The sequence below is a fragment of the Chinchilla lanigera genome, unplaced genomic scaffold (genome assembly GCF_000276665.1).
Source record: "Chinchilla lanigera isolate Chin_1 unplaced genomic scaffold, ChiLan1.0 scaffold00014, whole genome shotgun sequence".
Taxonomy (NCBI): domain Eukaryota; kingdom Metazoa; phylum Chordata; class Mammalia; order Rodentia; family Chinchillidae; genus Chinchilla; species Chinchilla lanigera.
Window position 1 is genome coordinate 7922716 of NW_004955415.1, and position 18307 is coordinate 7941022.

General features: G+C 40.1%; 1 protein-coding gene and 1 pseudogene across 1 annotated transcript in view; one reads left to right on the forward strand and one right to left on the reverse strand.

Annotated features, from left to right (window-relative positions):
- Positions 1-576: 576 nt before the first annotated feature.
- Lars (leucyl-tRNA synthetase) overlaps positions 577-18307 on the forward strand; it is a 60466-nt gene continuing 42735 nt past the window's right edge. The window contains exons 1-8 of the mRNA XM_005380680.2: positions 577-740; positions 4514-4632; positions 6557-6644; positions 7206-7286; positions 9080-9217; positions 14525-14686; positions 16134-16246; positions 16878-16941. Of these exons, the coding sequence (XP_005380737.1) occupies positions 735-740; positions 4514-4632; positions 6557-6644; positions 7206-7286; positions 9080-9217; positions 14525-14686; positions 16134-16246; positions 16878-16941 (771 nt within the window). The 5' untranslated portion in view covers positions 577-734. The remainder of the gene's footprint in view (positions 741-4513; positions 4633-6556; positions 6645-7205; positions 7287-9079; positions 9218-14524; positions 14687-16133; positions 16247-16877; positions 16942-18307) is intronic.
- On the reverse strand, positions 15365-16062 carry LOC102017864 (annotated as a pseudogene).

Below are 18307 nucleotides of genomic sequence, written 5' to 3' on the forward strand. Positions count from 1 at the left end.
GGCATAAACACTAAATTTCAGTTCGTGTTAATTTGAGCTCAATTTGTCACATGTAGCTAGAGACTACCTTTATCAGACAGTTTAACCCGACTAAAGGGTCTGGGCCTGGGCCTGGAAACACGTAGGTTTTTTTCCGATCTCTTGCCTAAAAATGCAAATTGTTAATAAAGGGTATAAATTCCCTAAATGCTGAGGTGTTGAATGCCACCTACTGTAATAAATATCTGTCCATAGTGGCAAGCCATAATTAGCACCTCGTCACTGGGTAGCAATTAGCCTGGCATCCTGGCATCTAGACAGACACCCACGCACACGCGGCAAAAAGGTGGAAGTCCCTAACCCCGCCCTCCCCAGACCGCGCTCGCGGCGGTCTGCCCTGTCGAACTGGATCATGGGTTTTGTAGTTTAATATGTTCATGACGTCACTGCCGGTGCGTCTGCTGAGTGGATTTAGCTGTCGGTCTGCTTCCAGTAGTCCGTTGTCTTCTGGGAATTGTAGTCAATTGGCCTTGTTGAACGTCGAGTTTCATGGCCTAGGAACTACAATTCCCGGCGGGCCACGAGATACTAATAGCTAGTAGTGCGCCGGGAGATTGCCTCAGCAGGCAGTAAATGTGCTTTGATATCTGGGAGGGCTGGCTCCTCCGAGGGGGAGGGGAGAGGTTGTAATCGCTCCTGTGAGGGGATCACCTGGGTCACTGTCGTGGATTTTTTACAGTCCGCTTGGCGAAGTCATGGCGGTGAGTTTTGGCGGGAAGAGAACCCTGTGGGTCAGGTCCAGGAGCCGGACTGGTCCGTCACTAGGGGTTCTCCATGTGGTAGGGATCGTTTTCAGGACAGAAAGCCCTTACTAAAAGAGAGGATTTTCTCTTGCACACTTAAGGCACGACTGCCTTGGAAAATTACTTGCCGCTTTCTGTTTGTTTGTTTTTGAGGCCAGCCCTACACGCTTGTGTAGTACAGGCTGGCCTTAAACTCATGGCGATCCTCCTGCCGCAGCCTCCCGAGTGTTGGGATTACAGGTGTGCGCCGCCACGGCGGCTTATTTGCCATTTCTGAATGACAGGCAGTGCTTCACTGGACTTTTAAAAATCTGGATGGAGAGAGGAGTATGTAATATTGACCCCTTCTTTCAGCAAAAAATTGAGCGCCTCCTCGTGAAACAGAAATCCACACTTTTAAGGAGGTTTTCGGGGGTAGGGGCTATGTACTAAAATACAGGAAAAATACCATGTCGGGTACCCACAAGTGCTATGGAAACACAGTAATGCAGAAGCGGGGCGGTGGCCAGGGAGTACGGGTTGAGAGTACAGGTGCAATTTTAGAAAGTGTGGTCAGGCAAAGCTTTGCTCAGAAGGTGCCAGAAAAGAGAAGAGAATGGCAAGCCACGCAGCTGCACGCAGGAGGAGATTTCCAGGTAGAAACGGCAGTGAGTGAAGCGCAAGTGGAGGTTGTGTGGGTAAAGGACATCGAGCCAGGGGGGCGGGTGTAAGTCCTGTAAGGCTGTGACTGTAACCCAGGCTGGCCTCAGACTCGCTGGGATCCTTTGCCTCAGCCTTCTGAGTGTTGGAATAACAGGCTTGTGCCAGTATGCCTGGCTAAATCCTTATATTTTTTTTGTTTTTTTTTCCAGTACCGGGAATCGAACTCACGACCTTGCGTTTACCAGGCAGGCGCTGTGCCACTGAGCTAAATCCTCAGCCCCTAAATCTTTATATTTTTATTGGAGTACTTTGCATAGATAGATGACAAGACCCGATTACTTAAAAATTATCACACTAATTTCTATGTTGAGAGGGTGACTGATTAGACACATGAAAACAGACAAGAGCAGTGGGGTTCTGAGTAATCAGTGGGGAGAGGATGGATACCTGGCCTGGGTGGAACACAATCGTGGGCAAAAGGCTGCTTGAGTGGATTTAAGAAAGAATGGGGTCTGGGTTTGGTGGTGCTTGCCTTCGATCCCAGCACTTGGGAGGCTAAGGCAGGAGGATCTCAGCGAGTTTGAGGCTAGCCTGGGCTACATAGTGACCACCTGTACTACATAGTGAGACCCTGTCTCTAAACAAAACACACAGAAAAAGACTGGGAGAGCTGGATGTGGTGGCACATGTCTGTAGTTCCAGCATATGGGAGACTGAGGCAGCAGGATTGCAAGTTTGAGGTCAGCCAAATTAAATGCTATGCGGAGTTCAAGGGCAGCTAGGACGACATAATGAGATCTTGTCACAAAAACAAACAGAACAGAATAACAGAAGGGGAAGAAAGGACTGAAGAGGTGGTGCATACCTCTAATCCCAGCTTTTGGGAGTCTGAAGCAAGACAGTTGTAAATTTGAGTCCTGCCTGGGCAATTTAGCAAAACTCTGTCTCAAAATAAATAAAAGGGCCAGGGATGTAACTCATCGGTACAGCTCCCCTGAGTTCAATCCCCATTATAAATAAACAAATGGGAAAGAAGTGACTGTCGATAAGGATTATGGACAATTCCTAAGGAATTTTTCTATAAAGGAGAGAAGATGAATTGAGTAGTAAATGAGTCAAAAGGCCTATTTTTTTTTAAAGTAGGAATTACATAGTGCTTTTAGGAATTATCCTATAGAAGGGCCTTATTGATACTAAAGAGAGGTGTTTGCTGGAATACTGTTCCTGAACTGAGTAGAAGGAGGGATCCAATGAATCAGTAGAGGGGCTAAACAGAGCCAGCTTACAGGACGCGAACAGGATAGAAGGCAGAGCGATCTGTGTACAGGTGTGTGTGTTGTGCAGATGTGAGGGGGGCTCGTGGGAGTTGTTCACTTCTGTCCTCTCAGTGAAGTAGGAACTAGTGAGGTGGCCCAGGGCGGAGAAGCTCTGACACAATTGGCTAGGGCAAGGCAGTCCCTCAGACTTTCTGTGCTGATCACAGGACATGTTCTGTGCTGACATCATCTTACTTGATAGCCAGTAGCCGCATTGGCTACTGAGCATTTGAAATGTGGCTACTATAGTTAAATACTGAATTTTTAATATAACTTTAAATTGAAATGAAATAGGTGTTGCTAGTGGCTACCCTTGTGGATCATATGCATATTAAAGCTGGAGAAGTACTGCCTAGGAGGAGAGACTTTCAGAAATTAGTAGTATGAAGTGGATGTTGTGGTGCACACTTGTAATCACAGCTGCTTGGGAGGCTGACATGGGAGGTTAGAGAGTTCAGAAACCAGCCTGGGCACACTTTGGTTCAAAAACTAAACACAACCAGGTGTGGTGGTACGCACCTATAACCCTAGTGCTCAGGAGGCCGAGGCAGGAAGATTACCACGAGTTCGAGGCCAGCCAGATCTATGTAGCAAGACCCGGTCTCAAACAACAGCAAGCATCCCCCAAAACCAAAACCAAAATACCAGAAATTAGTAGTATTGCTTGGTATCACTTCAACTTAGTGAACGTGCAATTAAACTGAGACCAGTTAACATGGCTTAGTGTTTCCTCCTGCTGCTTTTGGCTGTCCAGGCAGAGAAGCACAGAAGGTGGACAGATGAGTTGGAGTTCTGCCACTTAAGGACGAGGAAGTAGGAATGGGCTGGGAGTAGGAGCGGTTGTGCAGGTGGATAAGGGGTTGAAGTGAGGACATAAGTGAGAGGAGGTGGAAGGCTCAGGATTAGTGAAAAGAGGGTCAAGATCAATAGGTCCTCATAGGGTTGAAGGATTTGGGGAGCTGGAAATTTTTTGCTGTTGCTTGTTTTGAGACAGAGTCTCACTAAGTTGCTAGATTGCATAGGCTGGGCTTGTACTGGTTTATTGATTGATTGATTGATTGTCTTTTTGAGACAGGGTCTCACTATGCAGTTCAGGCTGGCCTTGAGCTCACTTTGTAGCCCAGGCTGGTCTCGAACTTGGAATGATCCTCCTGCCTCAGCCTTCGGAGTGCTTGGATTGATTACAGGCGTGCACCACCATGCCTGGCCCCTGGATTCGTACTTGTGATCCTCCTTGCAGTTCTGCGCTTATAGGCGTGTGCTACCAGGCCTGGCCAAGCAACTCTTTATTGTACAGAAATCCACTCTCTCAGGCCAGACAGCCAAGAACACTGAGTGTTGGACAGAACCTGGGTAGAACCTGCCTACAGTTCTATAGGTAGTAAGCTATGCCCGGATACAGGCAGAATAGGAAAAGGCGGACACTGGAGCGAGAGAGGACGGTGTTTACCAACTCTGGCTGCGTTGACTGCTGAACTGCAGATTTGTTGTCTATGAAGTGAGAATTGCTGTTTTGCCTACTTCTTAGGGTTGTTAAAACTGCATTAGTTAATATAAAATGTCTTTAAGAACCGCAGAGTGCTATGAGAAATGAAAAGATTAATTATCTGTTTCAGTGATTCGAGCTTGTGTGGGGGACTGTTAGTAGGTAGGAAGCATGAAGAGGGTTATCTGTTAGTCAGCAGCTCCATCCTGTGAAGAACCCATTTTTTTTCTTTTTTTGAGCAAACCTGCTGAAATACAGAGTGCGCTGTTTTCTTTTGTGTCCAATAGGAAAGGAAAGGAACAGCCAAAGTGGACTTTTTAAAGAAGATTGAGAAAGAAATCCAGCAAAAATGGGAAACTGAGAAAGTGTTTGAGGTCAACGCATCTGATCTGGAGAAGCAGCCCAGGTGAGTAAACTGCTCTGTGGCAGTAAGTTACTAAGTGGGAAAGTGTGTCGTGTCTGAAGTGGGCTGGCGGAGCTGACTTCTACCTTCTGCGTTCAAATCAGAATCGTTTTCCCAATGGAATGCCGAGAGTTTTTCCTACATGAAGGGTTTTGGGTTTTGCTGTGCGGTGCAGGTTGGCCTTCACACTCGTGATACTCGATTCTCCTCCCAAGGATTTTTTTTAAGTAGTATTTTTTACATTCAGGACAACAGTATTTTAAAAGTTTTATCTGGACTGATGGACCAAAGGAAATTATGCTTTCAGCAAGACTCGGTAATTATCTCCGTAGACAAAAAGTGGAACTTTGAATAGTATACCTTCAGGACTCACTTCAATAGTTCGTTAGAAAATAAAACTTTGAAGGTTTCCTTAGTTGAAAATCTTTTTTTTTTTTTTAATTTTAAAGAGAAAAGAAGACAAAATAACTACAAAGATAAAAACATAACAGCACAAAAACAATAAAAACTATAGAATTTCAAAATAAGATGATAGGAATTAACGGTGGTTGTTATATTACATATTGTTATCTTCAGTGAAGTTGCTCCTATTACCAGATGTAAGAATGCAAGATTGATCAAACCATTAAAAAGAATTAAAAAAAAAACCACATTAGAAATGACAGAGTTTCACAAATCAAGATGGTAGGAATTCAATAATGGTTGTTATATTGTATATTGTTGTCTTCAAATTAGTTATTCAGATTACCAGATATAAGCATGCAAAATTGGTAAAAAAAAGAAAAAAAAAAAAGATTTAAGCATTAACTGTTCCTTTCAGTAAACCAGTAGACACCAGCAGTTCAGTTATCCCAGCTATCCTTGTATATACATACATATATTTTTTTCCTTCCTTCTTTCTTTTCTCCTTTGCTTCATCCCAATTCTTCCTTCCCTCTGAGCAATTTCTTTCCCTTTCACAGTATCTACTGTATCTTTCAGGTTTTATTTACATAGTTGAAAACCTTAGTTCATAAATACTGTGTTGCTTTTAAGAAAAACCATAGACAGTAATAATTGTCCCCCCAAACAGTACCATAATAAATATATGCATTAATTTTAAGACCTATTCTATTTTAGATAATGCTGAAATGTAGAAAAATGTATTCTGTCAGGTTGATGAGAAATGGTGATAACTCTAAAATATAGTAGCTCACACTGAACACTTACCATGTGCTAGAAGGTGCCATTAACCTTCTTAACAATCCTTTACAGTTAACTGTTTTCTTCCTGTTTTACAGAACAGGAAACTGATGCAGAGAGGCTAAGGGACCAGCTCAACACTGCATGGCTAGAATTCACAGGGTCTGGAGTTGTTTTTAGGACTGCCTACCTCCAAAGTCTATCTTTCTTGTTGCTTACTTTAATGGAATATGTGTTTTCTTTCCTTTATTTTGGTTTTTTGAGGGAGGGTCTTGCTATGTAGCCCAGGGTAGCCTTAACCTCATGACGATCCTCCTGCTTTAGCCTCCCAAGTGCTGGGATTACAGACGTGTGCCACCACACCTGGGTGTATATATTTTTTAAAGTGAAAAATTTCGGTAATACAAACTCCGGAGTGTTGTGATAGTATGAAGCTTTGTAGTTTGTTTGGTTTTTTGTTTGTTTGTTTTTTTCTTCTGGTACCAGGAATCGAACTCACGACCTTGCGCTTGCCAGGCAAGGATGTTTATTTCTTAATAGTCATTTATAAATGTGTGATTCTAAATCAAGTTTCTGTTTTAGAGAGTGTTTAATGTCTGGATTTATAAATTTATTTTTAAATGCCGTAGATAACTACAATGTAAGGAAGTTATTTCCATCAGGCATCCCCTCTATCCCAGCTTTCATTGTAAAAGACATTTACTGTTTTCTTTTCTGTACTTTCTTTTCCATGATTGTTTTGCAGCAAGGACAAGTACTTTGTAACTTTCCCGTATCCGTACATGAATGGGCGTCTTCATTTGGGGCACACGTTTTCTCTATCCAAGTGTGAGGTAAAGCTTCTATGCTTGAATAATGGGATGGAGGGTCCTTAATAAATTGTACTTGGAAGGAAGTAATGTGTAGAATTTATTTCCTGTTAAAGCAGCTTAAAGTTCTATAATTTTTCTTTGTTTATATTTAGTTAATTTAATTTTTATACTTTATTTCACATGTCTTGTATTTGTACAGGATTCTGGGAATATATAGGTGTCCAACATTCCTAGGTTAGTGGGAAAAACAGCAAAACAATGATAGTGCACTAGAATTTTGCAATGACTATAAGATCTGAACTACTGTTTTGTTTGTTTTTTTGAAACAGGGTCTCATTATGTAGTTCAGGCTGGCCTTAAAGCCATTATGTAGCCCAGGCTGGGCTTAAACTTGCAGTGATCCTCCTGCCTCAGCCTCCCAAGTATTGGGATTATAGGCGTGTGCTATCAAACCTGGTAGAACTGGTGTTTTCTAGAAAGATATGAAGAATAAAACTAAACTAATGTTCTTTGTGAAAAGTTAACATTTAATATTCATCTACCATTTATCTTTTTAATATAAATTTAATTTGCTTTCTGTAGTTTGCAGTAGGATACCAGAGATTAAAAGGAAAACACTGTCTGTTTCCTTTTGGCTTACACTGTACTGGTATGCCTATTAAGGTAAGATTACTTATAAGATTGGTTTGTACCCCTTATTTATGAATGTATGTGTGTATGTATGTATGTCTTCTTGAGACAGGGTTTTGCTAGGCAGTTCAGGCTGGCCTTGAACTCACTTTGTAGCCCAGGATGGCCTTGAACTCGAAATAGCCCTCCTGCCTTAGACCTCCCTAGCACTGCGATTACCGGCGTGAGCCACCAGGCCTGGCTGCACTTTTTATTATAGAGCAATAGTAATATCCCATTTAAGAGTTTTAAATATGAGTTTTTTATTACTGCCCAAACTTTGTAAAATGGGTTTGGTTCAGTTACTTATAGTGAAGATTAATTTAAAAACATTTGAGGAAGTAAATAAAAGGCACATATTTAAGGTCTTAAGAAGTGATATCTAAGGATTTTGATTTCTTGTAGATACATCATGTATTTAAGTCTGTCAGAATTGAGTGATAGTTTCTTATTTTGTTTTCTTTTTTTGGAACTGGGTAATAATTTTTGACTAAAAATGTACAGTGATTTGTGTATTTGTTTTTTTTTTTTTTTTTTTTTTGGTTTTTCTCCGGTACCAGGAACCAAACTCTCGGCCTTGCGCTTGCCAGGCAGGCGCTTTGCCGCTGAGCTAAATCCCCAGCCCTGATTTGTGTATTTGTAACATACAAAATATTGCCATGATCAATTGTATCATATTTTCATCATTTTTACAAATGTCTTCATTATGAATTTACATTAGAAATAATTCTCAATCAAGAATCAACCGGAAAACTGTGGAAAGGTAACAACTAGCAATTAAGTAGGACCAGCAATTTCTTTTTACTCTCCAGTTTGTTATTTTGAAAGCTGTCAATTTAGCACCTATAGAAGGCTAGTGTGGGGGATACTTTTATTCTTCACCTACAGTTACCAAGTTTTACCTTCTGTTCACCTAGCATTAACCTCTGCCACATTTCCTTTAGTTTTTTTCCTCTCATACAAACACATGCACATATGCTTTCTTTTCTGTTTTTCCATGAGCTTTTTGAAAGTAAATAGGAGACACGATGGAGCCCGTAAATACTCCCTGTGCACCCCTGTGAACAGGGCATTCTTCTACATCACTGCAGCCACAGCATCCCCTTCAGGATGTCAACGTGGATCTGATAGCATCATTTTTATCTGGGCTGCAACCAAGTTTCTCTAGTCGTCCCAAGATATCCTTCCTAGTTGTATTTTTTACTTTTTTCTTTTGTGGATCACATGCTTCATTTAGTTAATAACTAATAGAAATACGAAGAACATACGAATTCAACTCCTCCTACAGAGGAAATACTCTTTCTTTTGTTTGTTTGTTTTTGAGACAAGGTCTCACTTTGTATTTCAGGCTGGCCTTAAACTCACTGCTGTGTAGTACAGAATGGCCTCAAACTCTGGCAGTCCTCCTGTCTCAGCCTCCTGAGTGTTGGGATTATAGGCATGTGGCACTATACCCAGCTTCAAAGGCAATACTTTTTAAATTGAGAAAGTGTTATTAATGTTATTGAAAATAACACGTAATGCTTTATATATCTTTGTATTTCTAGTGCCTAGCATGTAGTATACCCCCCACTGAGTACTTGGTATTGAACAAATGATTGCTGAGTAGTTTGTGAATTAGTGATTTTGAGGTAAACAATTTATATCATTTGAGTTTATATATATATATATATGTTGATATATTATGGAGGAAATTTCAAAGAGTTAATTTTAGGTGGCTGTAGATGCAAAAATTCTAACTGTTTCCTTGAGATTTGAACTTCACTCTCTCTAATGTTGTGTTACAGGCATGTGCAGATAAATTGAAAAGAGAAATTGAACTGTATGGCTGCCCCCCTGATTTTCCAGATGAAGAAGAAGAAGAGGAAGAAATCAGTGTTAAAACAGAAAATATAGTAGTTAAGGATAAAGCTAAAGGAAAAAAGGTTTGGTGAATGTTGATATACATGTTGGTTGAATTTCTCTGTTTATAGTTGTCTGTTTTATTTATGTTACTAGTTTTTGCAGTGTTGGACATTGACTCTAGCATGTGTTAGGTGAGCACTCTTATTAAACTCTGCCCCTTTTTATTTTGTACTTTGAGAAGGGTTTCACAGTACTGCCTGAACTGAGCTCAAATTATAATCCTCCTGCTGCAGCCTACAAGACCTGGGATTCTCGGCATGTGCCACCATGTCTAGCTTGCATTTGACCTATGTGTGTGCTCCCATAGCATAGTGCTGAGTAAATTAAATGTAGTTGGTAATTTGAAAGAAGAATCAGCTCCAAAAATTATCATTTTTTTCCCTTTCGCTTTAAGATAAATTAAGAACTACAGAGGAGTTGCAGAAATAGTACAGAGAGAAGCCATATGTGGTGGCATGCACCTGTAATCCCAGCACTTGGGAGGCTGAGGCAGGAGGATTGTTGTGAGTTCAAGACCAGCCTGGGCTACAAAGGGAGCTCAGGGCCAGCCTGAGCTGCATAGCAACACATTGTCTCAAAAAGACAAAAAAAAAAAAAAAAAAAAAAAAGTACAGAGAATTCCCTTAAAATCATCACCCAGTTCCTCTAATTACTTATAGCTTATACAACTGCTACAGTCCTTAAAAGTAAGGAATTAACATTAGTACAAAACTATTTACTCAACTACAGACTTCATTTGTATTGTACCAATTTTTTCACTAAGATCCTCTTCTGTGTCTGGGTCCCATCTAAGATCCCACACTGCATTAATTGTCATGTATCTGTAGTCATCTCCTTCATCTCCTCTGTCTCAGTCTTGTGTGACTTTGATACTTGTTAGGAATACTGTTCAGACAGATGCTGTTACTCTTCATCTGTTTTGTGCTGCTGTAACAGAATACCGTAGACAGGGTGATCGATAATCACCAGGAGTTTATTGGCTAAGTTCTGGAGGCTGGAAACTTCTAGGCTGAGGAAGGTATGTGCAGAAGCCCCTCTTGCTGTGTCATTGTGGTGGAAGGACAAAGAGACACAGATGTAGGCAAAAGGGGGTGAAACTTGTCCTTTTATAAGGAGCCTGTTCCTTGGATGATGACATTAATCCAGTCACGGGGACAGCGAGCTCCTGGCCGATAGCAGTGGTGGTGAATCTAGCACATGTGCTGCAGCAGTCTATTTGTTATCATTGAAAACTCTAAAAGATTCGCCATCACTGGCCTAGAGTCTCCAACCTTATTACAGTTACACAGGGGATTCACTTTCTAACACACACTTTGCGGCATACATTTCAAACCATAGCATAAGCTGTCCTTCCATTTAGGTTTACCTGATGCTTTATCTTGTTGGGTTGGGATTCTTTGATTTTGGGGGGGAATATAAGATTTGATATATCCTCAGTACATCATATCATGGAGTATGTGATTTCATACGACCTATTGGTAATATTAACCTTAATCATTTAAGATGGTGTCTGGCAGGTTTTTCTACTGCATTTTATTTTTCCCTTTGTAATTAATATATAGTTTGAGAGAAATATTCCCAGGCTATGGAAATAGTATCCTGTTTCTTTTAAAATAATTTGCTTATTAATTTTAGCATTCATCAGTGGGTATTGTCTATGACAATTCCTACCATTGTTAAGGATGATTTTCTATTTCCTTCCTTGTTTTATGTTTATTTATTTTTGTCTTTTTAAAATTTTTTTATTTTTTTATTTTTGTCTTTTTGAGACAGGGTCTTGCTGTGCAGTTCAGGCTGGGCTTGAGCTCACTTTGTAGCCCAGGCTGGCATCAAACTCGCAACGATCCTCCTGCCTCAGCCTCCTGAGTGCTGGGATTATGGGTGTGCACCACCATGCCCAGCTCCTTCATTGTTTTATATTATTATATGGAGTTTTACTGAAAGGAAGAGTTGTTCTCTCTTCCTCATTTACTTATTCAGTCTTTTTTATATCAGGGTGAATTCATGCATGGAGTTTCATTTTACTATTTAGGTTATAATCTAATACTTTCAAAGTTTGTGTGTGTGTGTTGTGTGTGTGTGTGTATGTGCACGCATGTGAGGTGCACAGTGGCTGTTATTGTCAAAATTGTTCCAGCTTTGACCATGAAGAGGTTTTTTTTTTTTTTTTTTTCATTAAGAGTTCTTTCAGATTGGTTCTTATCGTTTTGTTTTGCTTTTGGTACCAGGAAGGGAACTGAACTCAGGACCTTGTACTTTCCAGGCAGGCACTTGTGCCACTGAGCTATATCCCTGGCCCCAAGATTGGTTCTTACCCGTTTGCTATTACTGTATCTCTTCCCCTCCCCTTCCCTCCGCACCCTTTTCCTCTCCTCTTCATGGTACGAAGGATTGAACCCAGGGTCTCACACATACTGGGAAAATACTCTTCCGTTGAGCTACATCCTTCGACCTTTTTATTTTGGGGGAGTGGTCTCACTAAGTTGCCTAAGCTGACCTTGAATTTAGAATTTTCCTGCCTCAGCATTCCTTGACTCTGGGACTACAGATGTGTGTCACCAGGCTTCTTTCTTTTCTTAAAAAAAACCCAAAAAACAAAAAAACTTTCTGGTACCACAACATATTTTTGAGTCCCGGAATCAATCACTTCTCTAAGGAACTTGGATTCCTTTTATATATTTTATTTTATTTTTTTTTGGTTTTTCTCTGGTACCGGGAACCAAACTCACGACCTTGCGCTTGCCAGGCAGGCGCATTGCCGCTGAGCTAAATCCTCAGCCCCTTGGATTCCTTTTATTGAAGACTGATAATCACAAAGCAAGATGTGCGTGCTAGGTGTGGTCTTTGCTGCTCTAATGTCGTCGCTTGTAGGCCCATTAGTGCACACAGATATCCTGAGCTTCATTTTTGCGTCACGGGGTTCACTTCAGCATTTTCCTTTTGCTTATTTGTTTGGTTTCTTACTACACAGTCTGCCTCTTATTACCTCTAGTGTATTCAGCTATTTATTTAATCCTAGTGTACTAATAATGTAGTTTCAGAGTTGCTGACCTATACCCCTGGGAAAAACAATTCTACCAGTTAAAGTGTTTGTATGTACAGTAATTCTTTTTGTCTTTAGAGTCAAGTCCACACACTTTCTTCCCCAAAGTGCTTAGGTCAGCCCCTTTCTTCCCCTCCCCTTCTAGTGTGGGTATTTCAAGTACTTTTACTGTAGTTAGACATATTTGTTATGGTCTGCCATCCATCCTAGACTCCCCTCGCATTCTAGTTGAATTAAATTTTTTTTTTTTTTTTTTTTTTTGTATACAGCTGGGTGTTGTGGTGCATGCCTATAAAGCCAGTTGATCAGGAGGCTGAAACAGGATTACAAATTTAAGGCTGGCCTGGGCAATTAATAAATTGATTAATTAATTAATTTTTAAGAACTGGAAAATTTATTGGAGAAAAGGAATGGTGAACAGGCGTAAAGGAATGGGGACTAGTAATAGCTCCTGAGAGACAGGAGGGCTCCTGAATGGGTTGGTAATGAGCCCACTCTCAAAAGAAGTTTTATAGAGCAAAATCATGAGGTGGGTACAACATGGGTCAAAATTATGATCAACCAATAAGATTGCAAGTATAGTTGCTTAAGTCATAGTGATGTAATGGTAGCAAGGGTACATGGTGATATTAACTTAGGTCGATAATCTATAGTCTTACTGTTGACTTTAGTCTTAGTCATAGTCTTAGTAGGTGAGAGAGGATGTCCCATCTCTAGTGAGTTAATGGGAAATCTCAAAAGGGTGATAACAATAATCCCAAGCATCTGTTCATCCCTTAGGGAAGTATGTAAAACTAGCTATTGTGACTGTAATCTTCAGATGCGCCTCCAGCCACAGTCCTCATGACCGAGTCCCTCGAGGGCCCAGCCCTGCCTACTATATTTTTACCTAATTTAGCAGTCTATAATATTTCCCCCTCTGAAGAGGTATCCCTAACTGTAGTTAGGGGAGAAGGGGCATAATTTCTGTCTGCTTCGAGCTGAGAAGGGTCAGTGTAGGGGAAACCGCAGCGGGGGGCCTTCTCCAGAGAGCTAATCTAATAGGCCTCAGATAGAAGTCACGTGTAGTTTAGTTGTCAACTCTTTACAAGGTTGAGCTGGTGGATCCCAGAGAAGGAGTCTGGCACATTTGTCGTTGCTTCCATCTGCTTGATCGCTTGGAGTTTGGCAGCCTCTGAGTAGCAAGCACTTGGAAATATAAAGGATAGCCAGAGGCCTTTCCCAGCAGAGGTTCCTTACCAGCCATGGTTTTAGTAGCTGAATCCTCTGCATTCCATCTTGGCTCTAGAGGGTAGGCAAGCCATGCGTGGGTGCAGAAAAGTAGTAAATTGCTCTTTATCAATTTGTAAGGGTTGAACGTTTTCTAGTGCTTAGGAATACATCCCAAAGGAGTGAGAGACCTTGACACTGAGTTCCCCATTTCTTCTTCCAAGTGTCTTGGTGGAACCTCAGTGTGATGGAGGCGAAATGCTAGGTGTCAAATACACCGAGTTCCATGTCCCCTGAAGTTCAAGAATGAACTCTAAGGAGCAATGGTGGTTAAGAGCAGGAAAATTTATTGGAGAAAAGGAATGGGGAATAAGAATAGGGAGACAGGAAGGGTCCCGAATGGGTTGCCCCTGGGCATTTTCGTGAGACCCTGCTTCAAAAAAAGGGCTGAGCGGGAGCTCAGTGGCATAGTGCTTATAAGGCTCTGGATTCAATACCTGGGACTGGGGAACAAACTTATGTGCAGCAGAGTTTACCCTGCCTGAGGGTAGAGTTCTGTGGATTTGAGAAATGTATACTCATGTTTCTACCATCCCAGTACCAAACCGAACAGTTCCATCCTGCCCACAGTAGTTTTGTGGTGCCTCTTACAGTTTTACACATTAATTTCATTTCTTACCTTCCACTGTTGGCATTTGGTTGTGTGTTTGATATTGTTAAATATTGGGAAAGGAGGAAACTCTCGGGAGTAGCTTATGTATAGCTTAAAAAAAAGTATAAGTTGTATTAGGAAAAAGGGAACAGAAAGTCTGGTATTGAGATCTTCTCTTCACAGCTGGTAGTTTTTGTGGCTTCATCTATTTATTATCTTTGGTACCAGTTTCCTCTGAAATACCCTGACAGTATAGTTCCATAGACAAATGGATGTTTAACTCCTACAATGTTCTGATGTTGCAACAGTGCTTTGGAATTTTAAAAACTACTGAACTGGATTAGGCACTTGAAATCACTATGGTCCTAGAAGGTTAAGCCGTTGGTTATTCTTTAATAGTTTGTTTTTGCCTGTTGTTGTCAGAGTAAAGCTGCTGCTAAAGCTGGATCTTCTAAATACCAGTGGGGCATTATGCAATCCCTTGGACTGCCTGATGAAGAGATAGTAAAATTTTCTGAAGCAGAACACTGGCTTGATTATTTCCCACCACTGGCTCTTCAGGATCTAAAGAGAATAGGTTTGAAGGTATGCGCATTGCCTTTGTGGTTAAAATATAAAGAAAGCCTTTATATTTGTGTGAAGAAAAGATTTGGACCAACTCTTAAATTTAGAATAATAATATAATCTACCTGTATGCCACTAGAGAGTTGTATTGCTGTTGTTACACTAGCATGTAAAGTAGGCCTCAGTGTGAACAGTGAAACACTTTAATATTTATTTGTCTTAATGGAGTGTATACTGATAGATTAACAGTAAATAGAAAAATTGAAAAATGTCAAGAAACCAAAGTTTAACTTGAGTATTTAGGACCACATAAAGATAGCATTTAACTACATTGTCTTTATTATAATTCCTGTATGTTTGTTAATATGTAAATATATACTTAAAAACAAATTAAACACAAATTATTAGAATAATTGATATATTAATATAGTAAGTGGAACTTGAAAATTTTTTTCTTTTAATATTTGATTAATTCCAAGTTGGGGAATAAAGAATATAAAGAGTAAATAGCTGATTCATAGAAATGTGTTTTGCTTTATTTTTATATTTTTGAGACAGTGTTTCACTATACAGTTCAGGTTGGCCTTGAACTTACTATGTAGCCCAGGGTGGCCTCGAATTTATGATTCTCCTGCCTCAGCCTCCTGAGTGTGGGATTACAGGTGTATACTACTAAGCCTAGCCAAGAATTTGTATTTCTTTTTTTTTTTTTTTTTTTTTTACTAAATACACAGCCTTTTATTTATTTTCTTCAGGTTCAGAGTTTCTGTGATTTAATTATATAAAGATGAAGGGTCAGTATGCAACCTAAAAATATTTATTAAAATTATACCAATACTTTAATAAACTATACAAAAAAGACAATGAGACAAACATATGTATTTATAGAACTGCATATCAGTCAAGCCAGATCCCTGCAGAGAGAATTCCTGGCATGACCTCATTTATCTGTGAGAACACAGAGCAATCCTTGTTGAGACATACACATTCATCTACTTGTCCAGCACGGTCAGACCTCCACTTTTTGATGGTTTCCTTCTGCTATGAATGTGTATGTCTAGTTGTCTGCTTCTTACAGCAGACATTTACCTTCCTCATCCACCAGCCATTGGAGGAGGACTGGGACCATGAAGATGACTGATTCGACCCATTCTTCAGGGAGGGTTTCCTGGTGGCCCTCTTCCATCATCATATCTGGAATCAGACGAGTTTCTGTAGCCTCTTCCCTTTTTCACATCTTGCTGAAGCAGAGTTTTGAAAAACAAAACCACAAACTTGGCTATTCCCCAGAAGAAATCTGTTATTAATGATAGTCTCCAAGGGGACTGACTCCGACTGTCCAACACTTGTCCATTCGAGATGTAAACCATCTTCCCTCCCTCTTCGCTTCACAGCGACAGAGAAGAATTTGTATTTCTAAAAATTTTGTCTCTCTCTCACAATTACCTTTTCCTTTTTCTTTTTATAGGTAGACTGGCGGCGCTCCTTTATTACCACTGATGTTAATCCCTACTATGATTCATTTGTCAGGTGGCAATTTTTAACTTTAAGAGAAAGAAACAAAATTAAATTTGGAAAGCGGTGAGTTTGTTGTCCTTCAGTATTTTCAAGCAAAAAACATACGATTCTTTCATTACGGTGTAGTACCCATAGTCTACCTTTTTCTATTATCCTGTCTCCTTTTATAATTTCTTTATTTTTGTTCTCTTTTATCGTTTGTCTTCTTGCTAATTCTTAATTACTCTGAGCTGCTTTGTGTTTGTGACAAATAGAAGCAGGGAGAGTGGAATTACAGGCTTTTATGATCTTAGTAAAGGCTGTGCTTGATATTCCTAGCCAAGTAGAAAATTAATTATTTGTGTTTTGTGCTTTTGTTCTAGAAATTATTCAAGATTCTTCCTTGATTATGTAGATTAAGTAAAAGCTATTTACATTTCATAAATGAGTTTATATTTTATAATCTTCAGTTTTGTACCACAAAGCCAAGTTCCTATTTTTCAGTAGGATTACCTTTGAGGCAGGTAGAAACATTTCAGTAGTAACTAGGTCGACAGTAGAACTACTCATAGAAGTGTAAATAATCGGTGTAGATATTTGCTCAGTAAGTTTTGATACAAGACATACTTAAAGGCTTTAGGAGCAACACTGACAAGTATGTTAGGATATCACTGAATATTGTAATAATATTTGTTGCTTATTGTTTATTTTTTAGATATACTATTTATTCTCCAAAAGATGGACAGCCTTGCATGGATCATGACAGACAAACTGGAGAGGTGATTATCTGTGACACAGAGTAGCTGTTACAATAATCCTTAATAGGGCCACAGAGTTTTATATCAGAAACCAAACACTAACTTCCTCGTGGTGCTGAGGTAAAGAGTCCTGAGACTCTGGTGGTTGTGCCGAGTAAATCAGATTATCTTCACAGGCTCCTGTATCTTGTTGAGGACTTTGCTACTCTTTAAGAGTAGTCTCTGGACCAGGTCTGCTTGTCACGGAAACCCCACTCTTGAGCCTTATCCCAAAACTGCTGAAGTAGAAGCTGTGGAGCGAAGCCCAGGGATCTGTGCTTTTATAAGCTCTACATTCACAAGTATATTAATGTTTGAGCAGCACTATTTTAAGAGTATATAGCTCTAAAAAGAAAATCAGGGGAAAGGGAATATGTGGCTTTCTTTTGCAGTACCGGAGACTGAGCCCAGGAATTTGCATATGCTGGCAAGCACTTTTCGGTTCCATCCCCAGCCCTTTTAAAATTTAAAAAATTTTAAGCTTTAAATTGCTACGGCTGGCTTTGGACTTACGATTTTTTCTCAGCTTCTGAGGTAGCGGAGATCAATCTGGCTGTGGCTAACTTGATGCTCAGCTTCCATTGTATTTGCTTTAATTATGTACCTACCTACTTGCTTATTTCCAAAGTACTTCCAGCTGTGCATGCCATCAGTTCATTCTACATTACTGTGGAACACATTCGTAACATTATTCCCTGTAATACTTGCATAAAGCAAAGATGATTTTTCTTAAAGCGTTGGGACAGTAAATCAGTGACAGTGGTAGCATCTGAATTGATGAGCTCTGGCTTAGTCTGCTTTCTGTTGCTATCACTGGATACTGTAGACTTGTAAAGGTATAGACCTTCATAAAGAATAAAAGTATACAGTTTTGTATGCTGCAGGTGCAGGATCAAGGAACTACATCTTGCTGAAGGCCTCCATGCTGGTTGAAATTTTCTTGTAGGCTCCTGTGGAGGGGCCCATTGTCACATGATGGGCACATACCAGAGACCAAAGCAAACTGATGTTTTAAACAGATCTCTTCTTGGGGGCTGGGGATTTAGCTCAGCGGCAAAGCGCCTGCCTGGCAAGTGCAAGGTTGTGAGTTCGGTTCCCCGTACCGGAGAAAAACCAAAAAAACCCAAAAAAAACCAAAAAAAACCCAGATCTCTTCTCATGATACCTGTTAACCTATTAATCTGCAAATACGTAAATGGATTAATCCATTTGTGAGGGCAGAGCCCTCATGACCTAACTACTTCTTAAAGAGCCCTTGTGTTTCCATCTCTTAATACTATACACAGAGATTAAATTTCATTTTTCTAAGTTTATTTTTCATTTTATTGTTCCATATTTGCATATACTT